General features: G+C 36.9%; 3 protein-coding genes across 4 annotated transcripts; all 3 read left to right on the top strand.

Moving 5' to 3' along the window:
- Positions 1-490: 490 nt before the first annotated feature.
- Positions 491-4,626, top strand: LOC140787003 (probable polygalacturonase). The gene is made up of 5 exons (XM_073135736.1): positions 491-1,179; positions 2,505-2,625; positions 2,872-3,120; positions 3,631-3,784; positions 3,985-4,626. The coding sequence occupies exons 1-5, from the start codon at positions 784-786 to the stop codon at positions 4,505-4,507; spliced, it is 1,443 nt and encodes a 480-aa protein (XP_072991837.1). The 5' UTR covers positions 491-783; the 3' UTR covers positions 4,508-4,626.
- Positions 4,627-5,574: 948 nt separating this feature from the next.
- LOC140786326 (protein TIFY 10a-like) lies at positions 5,575-7,802 on the top strand. The gene is made up of 5 exons (XM_073134660.1): positions 5,575-5,888; positions 6,175-6,325; positions 6,698-6,975; positions 7,096-7,153; positions 7,237-7,802. Exons 1-5 carry the CDS (start codon positions 5,576-5,578, stop codon positions 7,382-7,384), a joined length of 948 nt encoding a protein of 315 aa, XP_072990761.1. The 5' UTR covers position 5,575; the 3' UTR covers positions 7,385-7,802.
- Positions 7,803-10,026: 2,224 nt separating this feature from the next.
- Positions 10,027-15,204, top strand: LOC140786327 (oligouridylate-binding protein 1-like). 2 transcript variants are annotated; one of them, XM_073134661.1, is made up of 12 exons: positions 10,027-10,375; positions 11,158-11,219; positions 11,677-11,779; positions 12,420-12,496; positions 12,579-12,640; positions 12,731-12,818; positions 13,007-13,082; positions 13,169-13,199; positions 13,469-13,588; positions 13,750-13,835; positions 14,190-14,363; positions 14,715-15,204. In XM_073134661.1, exons 1-12 carry the CDS (start codon positions 10,241-10,243, stop codon positions 15,006-15,008), a joined length of 1,308 nt encoding a protein of 435 aa, XP_072990762.1. In that variant the 5' UTR covers positions 10,027-10,240; the 3' UTR covers positions 15,009-15,204. The 2 variants fall into 2 exon arrangements, with proteins under 2 accessions (XP_072990762.1, XP_072990763.1); XM_073134662.1 differs by having other exon boundaries at positions 10,031-10,375; positions 13,753-13,835.
- Positions 15,205-15,929: the final 725 nt, after the last annotated feature.

Here is a 15,929-nt window from a genome sequence, read left to right on the forward strand (position 1 = left end):
CGGTGATATTACTCCTCCTACGCGCCGCCCAAGGTGCTTTATACTAACCGTCTTTTGTTGGGGTTGATGAGGTTGCGGATCCTTTACAATCTATGGTGCAGGATTTTTGTTGCAACCAAATGTGCCTTCAAAGCGTTTCATATATTTGTTGCATATTATACATATTGGACCGTAAAATGAGAAAGATTACTGAGCAAAAATTTTAAGTTCAAGCAATTTTTTAGCTAATTATTAATGAATGTCAAAACTTAATTGCAGAAATCTGAAATTTTCATGTCGAAATATTTTTATGTTGTATTTGTTAAATATTGTATATATGTTTTTTTAATCTTTTTTATAATATAACTTATTAATATTGAGATATAATGTGGAAATATAAAGGGAATATATGAGAATTTTGTAGTTTCCATATATATTATTATTATTATTATTTTACTTTTTGCAACCAAAATTATCTCTAAAAGATTAGCTCAATTTATTTCGTGCATTCAGTTATGCAAAGAATCTTCCCCTCGCCATCCTTCCACCTATATAATGCAACCTCCCTTTCCGACTGCACTCCCAGCTCCCGCGCTTTTTAAACGGCTCTTCGGCTCTTCCGTATGGAGGAGGAAACCCTAGCGATCAAAACCCTAAACGTTCCCCCAAACCTCCTCTCTCTCGCTAATGCCGAACCGATTGCCCTCAAATAAACCTCTCCATTCATCGAAGTATCGCCTGCCCTAGAGAAATCTACCATCAAATCGATCCCCCTTTCTGTTTCGTTGCTTTTTGATCGAGTCCATGGCAGGAAGCCGTACTTTTGGCTCCAAATTCTTCTTCCGCAATAGCAGACGGCGAAGTTGGTGGAATATTACGGGTTTCATTGCCTTGATGATGGTGATCTGGATGCTATTTGCTAGTGTCTCCTTGAGGTGGTTGTATGGCGAGGAAGGGGGAAACGTCTTTACACAGGATTGGAGGTCTTATCGCTCGGCATTCAACTTGTCAGAGTTCGGAGGGGTTGGAGATGGGGTCACCTTGAACACAAAGGCATTTGAAGAAGCGGTGAGGGTGATTGCGGAGAGAGGCGGCGGGCAGTTGAATGTAGAGCCGGGGTTGTGGCTTACCGCGCCATTTAATCTCACTAGTCATATGACCCTATTCCTCATGAAAGGTGCGACGATTCTTGCAGTTGAGGTGAGCGATTCTATAAAGTTGGGAATGTTTTCGTTCGTTTCAAATTATATTCTTTGGATCTGCATTTGGAGCAATTTTCAAATTTATCCTTTTAAATAATTGGTGTTCTTTGTTATTCCTTTTTGTTTTATCAGATGTGACATTAGTTGTACGTTGTCAAAGTCATGGTAACATTTGTGGAAAGTTCGACCTTTTTTATTTGTTCTTGTCAAGTCCATGTGGACTTAGAAGGCCAGCAAATGTGTCCAGGGTGTGTTTTTATCCTATACAAAAGTTATATTGCATATAAAGTTGTATTTAGATGAAAGTTTTGGGGGTTGGTAGTAATATATCGATATAATTTAGTCTCGAGTAGACAAAGACATATATGATTGTTGTTTCAAAATTTCAGTTTCGTGATTTACAAAACATGTGTTTTTGTTTGATGAACACTGCAATGCTCATCAGTTAGTTCCTGTGCAGAAAGACTTGCACCACCGCAAGCCTGTCCTTGAATAAAACAGCATGTGTTATGTTTTGGCTCACCGCCTATCTAAAGAAATAACTCAATAAGTCGTCATAGGTAAGAAGTATGTGCCAGTAATCCAGGATAATAGAATAGGTCGCCAGTCACAAGTGTTGTAATGATCTACATCTCGGTGAGTCTAATACTGGGTGGCATGGTTTTCTGAGCATTATTACACTTCTTCAGTGTTGGATATAATATACACACCTCTAAGAGTCCAAAATTATATGGCAAGGGGAGAAATGCTGATCTTAGACTCATTTTCTAATGGTAACTCATATAAATGTATATCAGGCAGAGGTATTTAGGTTTTCAGTATTTATACCCTTTTTTGCTTTTATATAGTGTTCTAGGATTACTTTGTTCAGTTATTATTGATGTATGTTGAATTGAATAAAAGTTAAAATAATCTGAATTGAAGATAGATGCTCTGTTGAATGATTGACTTTTAGACCTTTATGATAACCTTTCCTTGGTACAAATTGTAGATTGCAGTTGTAGTAAAAGAATTTTGGACTGAAGGTGGATGCACTGTTCATGTATACATTGAAAGTTTGAAAAGTACAGAAAGAGATTCCATTGGTATTGTTGAGTAGCAATGTTATTTTGCTTATGATTCAGCTTCAATAAAAAGCAAATGGTGCAATAATGGACAACTTTGACTTTGACGCACTAGGATTTCATTAGATTAAATACTTATCATTTTATATATTAATTATCCGGCAATGATTGTTTTAAGTGCACGCCATGGTTTTACCTTACGAATCGGAGCTACGCTTACTAACATGGTTAATGTTTTATATTTTGTCTTGTGTATCAGGATGAGAGTAAGTGGCCTTTGATGCCTCCGTTGCCTTCCTATGGACACGGAAGGGAACACAAAGGGGCTAGATATGGAAGTCTAATTCAGGGCCAGTATCTAGAGGATGTGGTCATAACAGGTTAGTCAGTCAACTAATGCATTTTTAATCATCTCTCCTTTTTTCTTATAATTGGATTTTTAGTTTATTTATTTTTACTTCAAGTTAAGCATCCAATTTCAGATGGACCTTTGTAGCATTGTAATTCACTAATTCTTTGCACTGCTTACATCCTTTCTGTAAATTACATGAAATAGTTGGTAAGGATGATAAAGCCTTGTTACATGAGTCACATTGATTTCATTAGGTAATGCTTTTCTTCTGCAGGACAAAATGGCACCATAGATGGACAGGGTAATACATGGTGGGTGAAGTTTCAAAAGAAACGTCTCGAGCACACAAGAGGGCCCCTTGTGGAAATCATGTGGTCCAAAGACATTACTATATCCAATATAACTATGCGTGATTCTCCTTTCTGGACAGTCCATCTTTATGTCTGCGATAATGTTACTGTTTCCCATAATACCATCTTGGCCCCCCTACTCGGAGCACCAAACACAGATGGAATTGATCCCGGTGAGAATGCATCTCCTCTTACTTTGGTTCACTTGTTTAATGGGAATCTGGGAACATGAAGTGTTGGAACTAATCTTCATGACATATTATCTGATGAATTTAGGCTCTTAATGTTTGTTTGGTTATTCATAGAAAGCATATCACCAACTTCAGCTGTTTGCTTCAGAGAAGTTGTAGTTGTTGGTGATGGGGGTTAGGATTAGTTGTTGATTAGCCTAGTATGGTTGAGTCAATCCAATTGCCTAGGCATCATATATTATCTTACATTCTTACATCAAAGTTTTTTTTTTTGGTCTATTTCAGACAAGTGTAAGGAATTCCAACATACAGGGAGTCAGCTCCCTTTAATCGAGATTCCTGTTTCCTGTTTCTTTTTAGTTACCTCAAGCTTTTCCTCTCTCATTACCTAATGAATCTGCCATTTGATAGTCTATCTGATGGCCACAGCATTTTGAATTGATTTACCTTCTGGTTTTCTCTTCACATGTAATTTTCTTGGTTTCACTGTAGACTCTTGCACGAATGTGGCGATAGAGAACAATTATATAAGTGTTGGCGATGATGCAATAGCTATAAAGAGTGGTTGGGATCAATATGGGATGTTGTATGGGAAACCATCCGCTAACATCTCAGTTCACAATGTTACTCTTCGAACTACTGTTAGGTGAGAACTATCTTCACTTTGTTATGCACATTCATACATGTATAATCTGCCTGATGAACTAATCAGATGTAGATGCACTTACTATCATTGACATAATTGCCTCATAATGTTTCATCCTAAAGAGATGTTCACTGCCTTCCGCTTATCATGTGCCATTTCATCTGATTCATTTTATAACTCTTAATCTCACTATCCAACAGTGCTGGAATCTCAATAGGCAGTGAAATGTCTGGTGGAGTCTCAAACATCACAATCGAGAACATCCATGTCTGGGGCTCAAAGCGTGGTATTAGGATAAAAACTGCTCCAGGGAGGGGAGGCTACATTAGGGGCATCACATGCCGCAACATAACATTCAACAATGTCCTTGCTGGCTTTGTTGTCAAGACCGACTACAATGAGCACCCTGAAGGCTTTGACCCAGAGGCCATCCCCATAATCGAGAACATAACATTTGACGGTATCTATGGCAGAGATGTCCGCATCCCTGTAAGAATACAAGGCAGCAAAGAGATCCCTGTGAGGGGAGTTAACATTCGCAACATGAATGTCAGTTTGAAGTACAATAGGAAGCGAGTCTTCCAGTGCGCTTACGTTGAGGGAGAAGTTATCTTGCCCATCTACCCTGAGCCATGCAAGAGCTTCAACCTTTACAATGAGTATGGGAAGCTGGTAAAGCATGCAGTACCGGAAAATGTTACTCACGCAGATTATAGTTTTTGAAAATCATATTTCAAATTCTTTATTAGTTCTAGCTGATCCTTTTTTCTTTTCTTTTATTTGCCATAGTTCTTAGATTTTCTTGCTCATTTAATATTGAATACAAATGGAGAATCTCAAAAGTCAAATAAATAGCATTTTTTTTATTAATGTACCGACATATTTCTATTGCATCTTAGATTCAAAATTAAACGAAAAAAAAAATATTCATATGACAAAAACGAGAATTCTAAAAAGCCGAAAAAAAACTTTAAAAAAAAATTTAAATTTAACTATTATTAATTACCTTTCCTACGTAACATTGGATTGCTCAATGTGAAGGGATCATAAGGCTTCAAGGGGAATATTTTTGTTGTTCGGATAAGCACAAGTTGTTCGGGAGTTTGGGCCACGAATGCAAATTGCAACTGACTATTTCTTCGGTGGGAGTCTCCCTTTCACGTTATTTTCGGTTTGTCTTTGTCCCCTTCATCTTCATGCCAATGTTGTTATCTCTTAGCAACCACAAAATCGAATTATATGGTGCCAGATATTTTATTTCTTTTAGCACAGAAAGTGTTCGGCAAATTCCAAGCAACCGTTGCTTTTTTTGAAAATAAAAATAAAAATAAAAATAAATCAAACAAACCAAATCCTGATTCGTTTTAAGGAACAGAAACCATCTCAACTTTGATTCCGTTTCTCCGGGGTTCCAACTCTTGGAATCTAATCAATTCGCATCTATTTCATTTGGTTTCAATAAAGTTGAATTCAATTTAATTCTAGAATTAATTCCACTTATATTCCTTAATAATAATAATTATTATTTATATATTCTCTAAAGATTTTTATGAGGGTATGTAGAAACTTTATTGAGTTTATATATATTTTTTAACTAAGGACTGAGTTAGAATAAAGGAACAATATAGGAGGGTAAATGAAAAGTTTTGCTTTCATATATGACTTGGTCTTTGCTCGCGCGTGATTCCCTCATTAAATTTACTAAAATTTATCTCAGACCACCTCAATTAATACTTTATTCATTTCGGTCCTTCGACTTTTCCTCTCCTCGAGAATCACGTGCTTGAATCCATGGGGAACGGGGACAACAGCTACAAAGGCGCGTCCCAAGAAAAGAAAAGTTCGCACGCAACCAGAGAGAGAGAGAGAGATAGAGAGAGGAAGAGAGAGAAGAGAGAGGAGGAATTGGATTCGAAGGGGGAGATCGAATTGGATCGGGTGCTTTCGACGATGGCGGAGATGGGGAGGAGGCTTGGGAGATCCGGGGAGAGGTCAAATTTCGCGGTTACTTGTAGCTTATTGAGTCAATACATCAAGGAGAAGGGTAGCATCGCGGATCTCGGTCTAGGGCTGGCTTCTCGCCATGAGCAGACCACCACGAAAGGTGCCCGCCTTTGTTCGGTTTTCTTTTGATTTTTTTCCCCGCAAAATCCCCATTGCTCGGGTGATTTTTGAGACGTCGCTGCTGAGTTTTTGGTCGAAGTTTAATCATTTCTTTAAAGTTCTTGTGATTTTTGTATTTTTTGTTAGATCTTACTCCTACGATGGCTTGGGTCAGTAGATCTATGGTATATTAGACCAATATTTGTAATGAAAAAAAAAGAAGATATAATTTAGGTTTATACGGTGATTGGATCTTGTTCTAAAATTCAAATTATGAATCATTTCAGTGAAGGAGGAGAGATATCGGACGCCGACGACGATGAGCTTGTTGCCGGGGGTTGAAGTATTGGGAGTCGGAAAGGGGGAAACGAAGGAAGGAGGCGTTTCCCCGGGAAAGGCGATGGAGCTCTTCCCCCAGCCCAAAGCCTCGGATGTCAGGTCTGTTTATATAATGGAAATGCCTTCTTGATTTTATTTTTTTTCCTTTTTAAACTTGCTCTATTGACATCAAACACCTTGAAATTTTATAGTTTTACTTTTGAGTGTGGTAGAAGAATTATTCTTATTTTGAACTGATAAGTTTGATTGAAAAGAATGGAACAAACCCTTCGTTGCATCTCATGAATAAAAACCGAAACTTTAGTATAACAAACACAATTTTTTTGTCCAAGTGCAAAATACACATAAACGACATGTGGACATGCAATTAAGGATTGTGGAGTCCGCTATAGAATCTTTTTTCATATGAAATATTTAAGGGAATTTATATGTGTTATTGATCCCTCTTAATGATTTCCTTTTTCTTCTCAGCAATCAAGAAAAGGGTCCATTGACAATCTTTTATGGCGGCAAAGTGCTTGTATTTGACAATTTTCCAGCGGAGAAGGCCAACGATCTGATGCAGCTAGCTAGCAAGGGGATCTCCACCACTCAGAATTTTGCTTATGTTCCTGCTCCTGCAGCTGCTGCAGTTGTAGACTTCAAGAATGCTTCCTCTGTTCAAGGTTCAACACCAGTGCCGGCTCCTGCTAGTCCATTACTTGGTGATCAGGTCCATACCCAAAAGCCAGGGCAGCCCAATATTTCTGGTAATTAATCTGTCTTGCTTGGCCTTTTGTCAAAAAAAAAAATCTGTCGCTTGGTTCATAGTATGTGATATACTCTAGCAATATTACAATACTGAATGCTGTTACTCTTTTGGATTCCAGACATGCCCATAGCAAGAAAGGCATCCCTTCATCGATTTCTTGAGAAGAGAAAGGATCGGTATGTTGTTTTGTCTGGATGATGGACTTAAAAATTGTTACTTGTGTGCACTTGTACTAAATGACCCTATTCTGGTCTTATAGGCTCAATGCCAAAGCTCCATACCAAGTATCGGCTTCACCAGCAACATCTGCTTCCGCCAAACCAGAGGAGAATCAGTCTTGGCTTGGATTGGGTGGTCCACAGCCCTTAAAGCCCAGTCTGAGCTTAAATTCAGAGTGTAACCAATAGGATGCAGCGAGCAGTGCCATGCTAATATTATTACCTATCTGAAATTCCTGTATCTTTCACAAGATCAGATGCTCTTGCTGTCTGCAGATCAGAATAAACCTTGTGATCTTATTAAGACCATGGGTGCCTGGATTTTACTCTTTTAGGTCTGTATCTCCTTTCTTTAAGTAAATTAATTGTCATAGCTGATGACAATGTTCAGAAAGCTGGTTCAATGCTAACATATAGCAGCTTTTAGCTGCCATGTAGAGAGTAATAACGATAATGCATAGTAGGATACGTGGTATATGTAATTGTTGTAATTCTTCTTTTCTTTTTCGCTTGTGGTAGCTTCAATGGATGTACTGATCTTGTATCTTTCTAATTCTACTTGTTCACATGCTGGTAATCCAAAAGAATGATGGATCATATTGCTTGATTGGATCTTTGTCTTTTAAAGTGTGCAACAAACTATAGTTGGTGGCCAAGCAATTGTTAGGTAGAACTGGTAAGATACTTGTGTGTTATTCCATTAGCATACACTTAACTTTCATGGCCTTGGTATATGGTCAGTCATTTTTAAGTCGATGCACTTCTTAACGTGCGTTTGGTTGTTGAGAATGGAGGGATTTAGGAAAACTAAGTTTCTTAATGTCATCAAGAAGTGGTTAAGACTTATTGCTTGTGTTTGTTTGTGGGTCTATATAATACTGCAAGGTTTCACCTTCTTTTACTATCTAGTGGAGGAAAGTAGAGATAGGAAAAGTGCAACTTTCCTGGCTGGCCTCGTGACACAGAATCCAATTCCATCAGTAGGGAGCAAGATAATTAGGAATGGGATAATAGGTCTTGAGAAGGTGAAGATATCTCCACTCTCCTTTTCTTATAAAGGAAAGGGATATTAGATTAAGAATGTGATGAAATCAAGTTGGTTTTCAGAAAGTGTGAGGAATTTCCTTCCCCTCTTTCACCTTTCTCAGTCAACCAAATAAAAAGGAAAGAAAAAAAAAGTGAAGGAATTTTCAGAAGTGCTCACTTTAGGAGACAGTTTGAAGAACTTTCATGTGAGCTCTTCCTACATTCCTTCTTCACTACTTCTCAAAAAACAAAAAACAAAAAACAAAAATCCTCAGGGTGTTTTATTAAAATTACCTGTGAATAGGATCAATGCGATTGCTTTCTTTTTCATACAACCAATCTGTCACATTCATAATTGCAGGATAAAATATCGCATTAAAGTATAGTAAATTAAAAAATATATATAAATAAATGATTTCATTGGAAGACAAGCAAAGCATGTTTAGAATGAGGCTTCATCTGGAAGCCGAGAGGACCAACTCTAGTGGTCCCAAAAGATGTTCCAGGAACACACTGTTTTAATGTTTGAATAATGATAATAATAATAATAATAGTAGGTATGAGAGCATAAATTATTTGAAGGGGAGGGGGTGATAAAGATAAAATAAAGAAGGATGAGGACAGAGGACCGCATTGATGACCTTCTCACGTTTTCTTAATTTAAGTCCACTGGGGAACAAAGTAGTGAACACATGTGACAAATTATGGTGGAAAGAGAGAGATATTTGACAGCTATGGGTGGAATATGAAATTAATTTAAGAGGAGGTGCATTTAATAATTTTGATTAGTTTTGATTTTTGCTTTTAAAATATGTCAAACGTTATAGTAATTTTACAAAATTAGCCCTTTGATCCTTAGTTATCTTTTTCCTTTATTATTATAAAAGAGCTGCTTTAGAACATCAGTTAAGCACTTAAGCCCCCATAATTGTCAAATAAAAGAAAGAAAAAATATATATATATATATCAAATTTGCATGGAGATGAGATTTGAGACAGGATTTCTTTGACGCCCAGAAGGATCGAGATTAAGGCCATTTGGAAAGAAATTTCTAACAGCATATAATTCGTAATTTTCTTTTGTTTCTTTTTTAATATTCCTTTCGAATGAGTTTTTAATACATCCTACTGAGTTTGACCACCAAGTCAACGGTGTTTTCTATACTACATAATTTGAGGTAATAAAGTTGAAGAATATATAGATTGCTTGTACTTAGCACTGCTGGGAATTAAATATCTTGGATCCACTCCATTAAATCCTGGTAATACCGAGGAACTAAGATGCATCGTGTACTCTCCTCACTGGCAAATATATTAGTTTTTCATCTCTTTAATAAAATATAGTACGACGACCGTAATACCTTTATGTAAGTATACCTGCTTCATTAACTATAATATCGAGTTTCTTTTGTAATTTTTATTTTGAAAATAATAGAGTATTCTCTTTTGGTAAGCAATAAAATAAAGTGTTTTCGAGACAATAAAAATAAAGGGGTAAGAATATAGTAGGGAGTAGATAATAATAAAAAAGAAAACGTGTGGTGTTTTTTATAAATTTTACTAACTTGTTTTGACTAAGAAGAAGCCCACAGAGGAAATAAAAATAAAGGGGTAAGAATATAGGGGGACTTGGCTTGGGCCTTTATTCTTGGGCTTTAAGTTGCGGATAATAATAATCGTAAACTTAAGCCCAATTGTGGGTTAATTAAAAAGTCCAGATTAGGCCCATGATTGAAAGGAAATTACAAACTAGCCCTTATTCCCCCGTCTTTGGTGTCGTTGAAGTACCCGTCTTCGAGACCCTTCGACTCCCCTCTTTTCTTTTTTCGATCCCTCGCTCTTTGGGTTTCTTCTCTTTAATCATCTCTTTCCCCCCTCCATTTCGAGGGTCTCATCTTTCCATTTTACCGCCTTTTTTTTCTTTATTTTTTCCGTCTCCCTAAAACGCCCAGCTCTCGATTCGATCGGCTTCGTATCGACGTCGTCTTCTTGGAGAAGAGAGGAACCCTAGGGCGAGGCCATGATGCAGCAGCAGCAGCGGATCAGGCAGCAGCAGGCGTTGATGCAGCAAGCTGCTCTCCTCCAGCAGCAGCAGCAACAGCAACAGCAACAGCAGTCGCTTTACCACCATCCGAGCCTCGTGGCCCCTCCCCAGGTTCGAAATCGGGGTGTTTTTCCCGCTTGTTTTGTCTTTGACTTGTTAAAGATAATAACTTTGCTTGATTTCTATTGGGATTGGACTCTTGTTTTGGTGTCTTATTGCAATTATTGGGTAATGAGGGTGTTGTAAGTTGCATCTGTCTTGTTTATTCGAGTTAAAAATAACGGTTTGTTACATTTTGTATCTTACGGTTCTGCTTTTAGAAATTCTGCTTTCTGGTGGTTGTAAATTTTGCTGAGGCATTTACTAGTGGTTTATGAAGCGTATTTGGACGTCACTTTTAATAAGTTAAAGTTTTTTCTTTCAAATTCTTGGGTGAAGGGGGACGTTGCTGCTAAATAAGCTAAACATACTTCTTAAACTAAATTGTTGTGTACATGTGTGCGGTATATTGATGGCAAGGCATTAATTCTGTTGTAATTGGGAATGCCCGGACTTCACAGTTTTACAGGATATTTTTTAATCGTTTCTGGTCGAATTTGTTAAATTAACTTGCCATTCGTTCATTTCCTTATCATCTTTGTGCAATTTTTACTATTAGGCAATGATTTTCTACGATAGGTCTGGTATGATCTTCTTCCCAGGAAATGATATGGTAGGATTTTAGGCACAAGAAGTCTGAGTATTAGTTTTATTTGGCCCATTGTAGGACTTTATGCTCATTTTGTACTTTTTTAGCTTGCTAGTTTTTTTTTCTAATCTTTATGAGGTTAGGTTTTTTACTTTTAGGACCCTTTTTGTTCTTTTCCTTAGTTTTTTATACTTTTATTTTGCAGATAGAGCCAATTCTAAGTGGGAATCTGCCTCCTGGGTTTGATCCAAGTACATGCCGCAGTGTGTGAGTGTCGTTAGGAAATCTTTATTTCATTCTTTATTATTATTATTATTTTTTTGTCATTTTCTTTGTTGGTTTATGTAGTTGTATGCAGTTCATTTTTGGGGGGAGAACTTGTTCTATTGTATCTTTTGATTTGTGCTTTTTAAGTTGTTGGCTGGACTTGTATACTGGGGCAATTAGCTGGTCCATGAATCTTTTATTGGCATGAGAAAATACTTTTTCTTTAAGACTAAGATGGGTTCTTTTTCTGAAAACATTTATCAATTTTCTTTTATTCTAGTCTAACTACCAGACATATTGTATACAAGTTTGCATGTTGTAGAAGGGGAATTAACTGTCTTTGCTTTTTTCTGTACATTGTTTTAACTTCTTATTCTTTTGTTGAGCACCAAATGCAATAGAATGATTACAAGTTGATGACTCTTTCTCTTGCCTTATGCTTTCTGAGAACATGTAGATATGTGGGCAATGTTCATATTCAAGTTACTGAGGCACTACTTCAGGAGGTCTTCCAGAGTACTGGTATGGTGGAAGGATGCAAACTCATTAGAAAAGAGAAGGTTTGTTATACTCTTTTAAGATGTACTTTACTTTGAGAATTTAGGATGTTTTAAGCACTAATTCTCAGTTAAATTGCACTTGCTATATTGTTGGATTAAAATTGGCACTTGCTATATTGTTGGATTAAAATTATCACTTGCTATATTGTTGGATTAAAATTGGCACTTGCTATATTGTCGGATTAAAGTTGTCACTTGCTATATTGTTGGATTAAAATTGGATCCAAAAATCATATCATGGCAACCACAGATTAGGCATTTCTGGTGTTGTGCTAATGCTTTTCACCTTGTATTGAGATCGATGTATCACGTTTCTCCTTGTGCACTGGCTTTTATGTGTGCGTTGAGACATACATAGATACATCTATTACACAGATATCATATTGAGTTAATCTGAATCCAATCCCGGTGTATGTGTTTTTACCTGCTGTAGTTGAGTAATCTTGTACCTCTACAGAAAGTGATCACCTATGTTGCATTGCTGAGACAATGGTTGATGCATACTACTATAGTATATTTTTGATTCTGATACTTGCAATTAAAACTTCATAACTTGCTATTGTAGCTGTCTGCTACCTGATTTTCGTTTTAATTAGATTTTTCTCTGATATTGTTGTTCATGGTTCTCTTATTTTTGCAGTCATCCTTTGGTTTTGTTGATTACTATGATCGTAGATCAGCTGCATTTGCAATTGTAACCCTCAATGGGAGGCAGCTGTAAGCTAGATAAAGTTTCCTATTTGGTTTTACTGCTTGCTTTGCAACAATCTTCTTAAGTACGCTACATGTACAATTGCAGGTTTGGTCAGCCAATTAGAGTTAATTGGGCATATGCCAGCGGACAGCGAGAGGACACATCAGGTTCAATTTAAGATTCTCAACATACAATGTTCTCAGTGCAACTCAGTTTTGCTGTATCTGCATTTTCAAATTCTTCATTAACTTTTGCAGGGCATTTCAACATTTTTGTTGGTGATCTTAGCCCAGAGGTCACAGATGCTACTTTGTTTGCATGCTTCTCTGTATATCCCAGCTGCTCGTAAGCTTTTAATGACATTTCTATCTATTTTATCATCCATCAAGCTATTTCAGCAAGTTATTGGCCAAATTATGGAGACTAAGTGCATCTAATTTGTTCATTATTGAATTTCATGGTTTTTTATTTTTCTTTAGAGGTCATTCTAACTTTTCTATAGTGTTGATTAGTTGAAATTGTTGTCTTTATAGTGATGCTCGGGTAATGTGGGATCAGAAGACAGGACGCTCAAGAGGGTTTGGTTTTGTTTCCTTCAGGAATCAACAGGTCATTCTTGTAATATATTGCTAGCTTAGTGTTTTTGTAATTTGGGACCATTCATTAACATAGAATTTATGGAACTCTTTTGGCAGGAAGCCCAAAGTGCTATAAATGATTTAACTGGTATGCTCTGCACTCATACCTTAAGAATATTGACGTAGATGTTTGGACCTTTGAAGTAAAAGATTAATTGTGAGGGTCTTTGTACTTCTGTTTTATATCTTTGACTCACTTTGGTGTGGGAGATCGGGTGCGTTCATTTTCCTTCTTTTTTTAATTGACTTGCAAAGTATAGAAGGATTGAAGAGCTTGACTTGATTATAACTTTACCATCTTTCTATTGTGTTAAGTGGAAACCTGACTTTACATAAGTGTTTGTTGATGATTTGCAGGTAAATGGCTTGGCAGCCGGCAGATCCGTTGCAACTGGGCGACTAAGAGTTCTAATTCTGGTGAAGACAAACAGAATTCAGATTCCAAGAGTGTGGTGGAACTGACAAATGTTTCGACAGGTAGATATCTTTGTCAACTAATGGATCAACTTTTTATTTTGAAGTTCTTCTTGATAATTCAGGAAAATCCTGCTCGGAAAGCATTGGTGCAGTTTTTTTAACTGCTTTAGCTTTATTCTTCAATTAACATTAATATTTGGTGTGATATTCTTTATTGACAGAAGATGGACAAGAGAATGCAAATGATGATGGCCCAGAGAATAACCCACAGTACACAACTGTTTATGTGGGGAACCTTCCTCAGGAGGTGAGTGCCCATCTCTTTTGCATATAGCATATCTGCGGAACTATAATACTTGGTCTCTTTCTGTAAAATTTATTTAAATTGTTATCTTCATATATATGCCTATAAATCTTTGAAATGATCCACTCAAGTAGTCGCATGCTGAAATTTAAACAAGATTAAATTTATATTATATCCAAGTAGTTGGGCTTTTGATGATGCACTGATTGTGCCTGCTGCATGTATTAGGAGTCCAAACTTCTGATAATTTTGTTGGGGTTCATTGATTTGGTTCAATCTTCTTAGATGCTAAGATCAAGTGAGTTAGATTTACTTGCAGGATCCTTTGCCTTTTCTGACAAGCCTCAATGATGTTAGGTCACACAACTTGATCTCCATCGGCATTTCCATGCCCTTAGTGCTGGGGTAATTGAGGAGGTCCGTATCCAACGTGATAAAGGGTTTGGTTTCGTGAGATACAGCAACCATTCAGAAGCTGCCTTGGCAATTCAGATGGCAAACGGTTGCATTCTTGGCGGAAAGCCAATTAAGGTACTCCTTTTTTGGGGTCTATCATAGCATCACAAATGCAAAAAGATATCACTTTATACACCTTACTTGGGCTTATATTGATCTTGAATTCTAGGTTACTTATTCATGAGAAAACATATTTCCTGCTTTCGAACCTCTTCTTTTTCTGGAGTCTAATTGTTGCTAATTTTTATCACATGGACTGTCATGATTCTTTCTGATTTAAGAGAGCTGTAATTGGTGATTGAGATTAGGATCAGTATTTTTGGTTCTTCTGAACTTTTCATGCCAGCTTATATGAAATGGTAGTGCAGATGACATTAACTGATTCTTTTCCTTCTTTTCTCATGGTAATTTATTTGCTTTTTATAGTGTTCATGGGGAAGCAAGCCAACTCCACCTGGGACAGTCTCCACACCACTTCCCCCTCCTGCTGCCGGGACTGCTGCTGCTTCTCCCTTTCCTGGAATCGCAGCAACTGACCTCTTGGCTTATGAACGCTTTTTGGCATTAAGCAAAATAGGCTCTGGCCAGTCATTGATGCATGCCCAGGGTCAGCACGCACTTAAGCAGGCTGCGATGAGAATGGGTGCCGGAGCGAGTCAAGCTATTTATGATGGTGGTTTCCCAAATGTTGGTGCCTCTCAGCAGCTTATGTACTATTAGTTATTGGAGTTGTGCCATCTCCTACTTGTGTCTTGCATGAGACTGACTTTCTTATGTTACTTTTTTCCTTCTATACTTAAAATCTATAATAAGTAATTTAAAGGTGGTGCTACCCCTGCTTGCTTAAGAATGTATTGCTGTATTACTATGGACGTGAGTGTTCGTAGGAATGGCAAATCGGTTACCTTTTTATTAATCGTTTCTTATGTTTTTTTTTCTTCTAGTGGACTGTTCATCAGATGTTATGGTATTATTAATCTCAAATCACATATGAGTTTAATCAGATAACTTAAATTTTGATGTTTAAACATTTGAGTTTTCTGCATTTTTTTAGCTTGGATTGTGCGGATGATGCTCTAAATGGAAATCTGTTTATTGTGGTTCTGTGCTTCCAAAGTTAAAAGGTTATTAGGGTATAAAGTTGAATTCTGTTCAATGGAAGTTGGTATTGTATTACTAGAATTCCCTTCTTAATATCTTGTGCCGAAAAGCAATGGGGTATATTGTTTTTTAACTTAACAGGGTTCGAGAAGTAACTACATGATTAATGTGATCAAGTTTGATTGTAATTTACTTAAAAGCATTACATTTTTGGTCAAGAACTCAGGTGCTGTATATTTTATTAGTATGCGTGATGAATACGGAGGTGAAAGGAAGAAGTCCACTTTATTATATGGAGCAGATGGACAGTGCAACTAGCCTACTTATATTTGGATTCTAATATGACTTTAGGCTTCAATTCTTTTCTATGCCGGAAAAAAAAATTATGGAGTTGTTTCCTATCTGTAGTATTGAATGGAGTTAGTGTAGAAAGCTTGTTTCGGAATCATTTAAACCCTAACAATTTGCAATATTTTGATTTGTGAAGATATTAAACCTAATTTTGTGTGATCAAACAGGAGAATTCACAACAAGCTGGAC

This window comes from Typha latifolia, chromosome 4 (assembly GCF_019914945.1).
Source record: "Typha latifolia isolate L0001 chromosome 4, TyphaL0001v2, whole genome shotgun sequence".
Classification (NCBI taxonomy): Eukaryota; Viridiplantae; Streptophyta; class Magnoliopsida; order Poales; family Typhaceae; genus Typha; species Typha latifolia.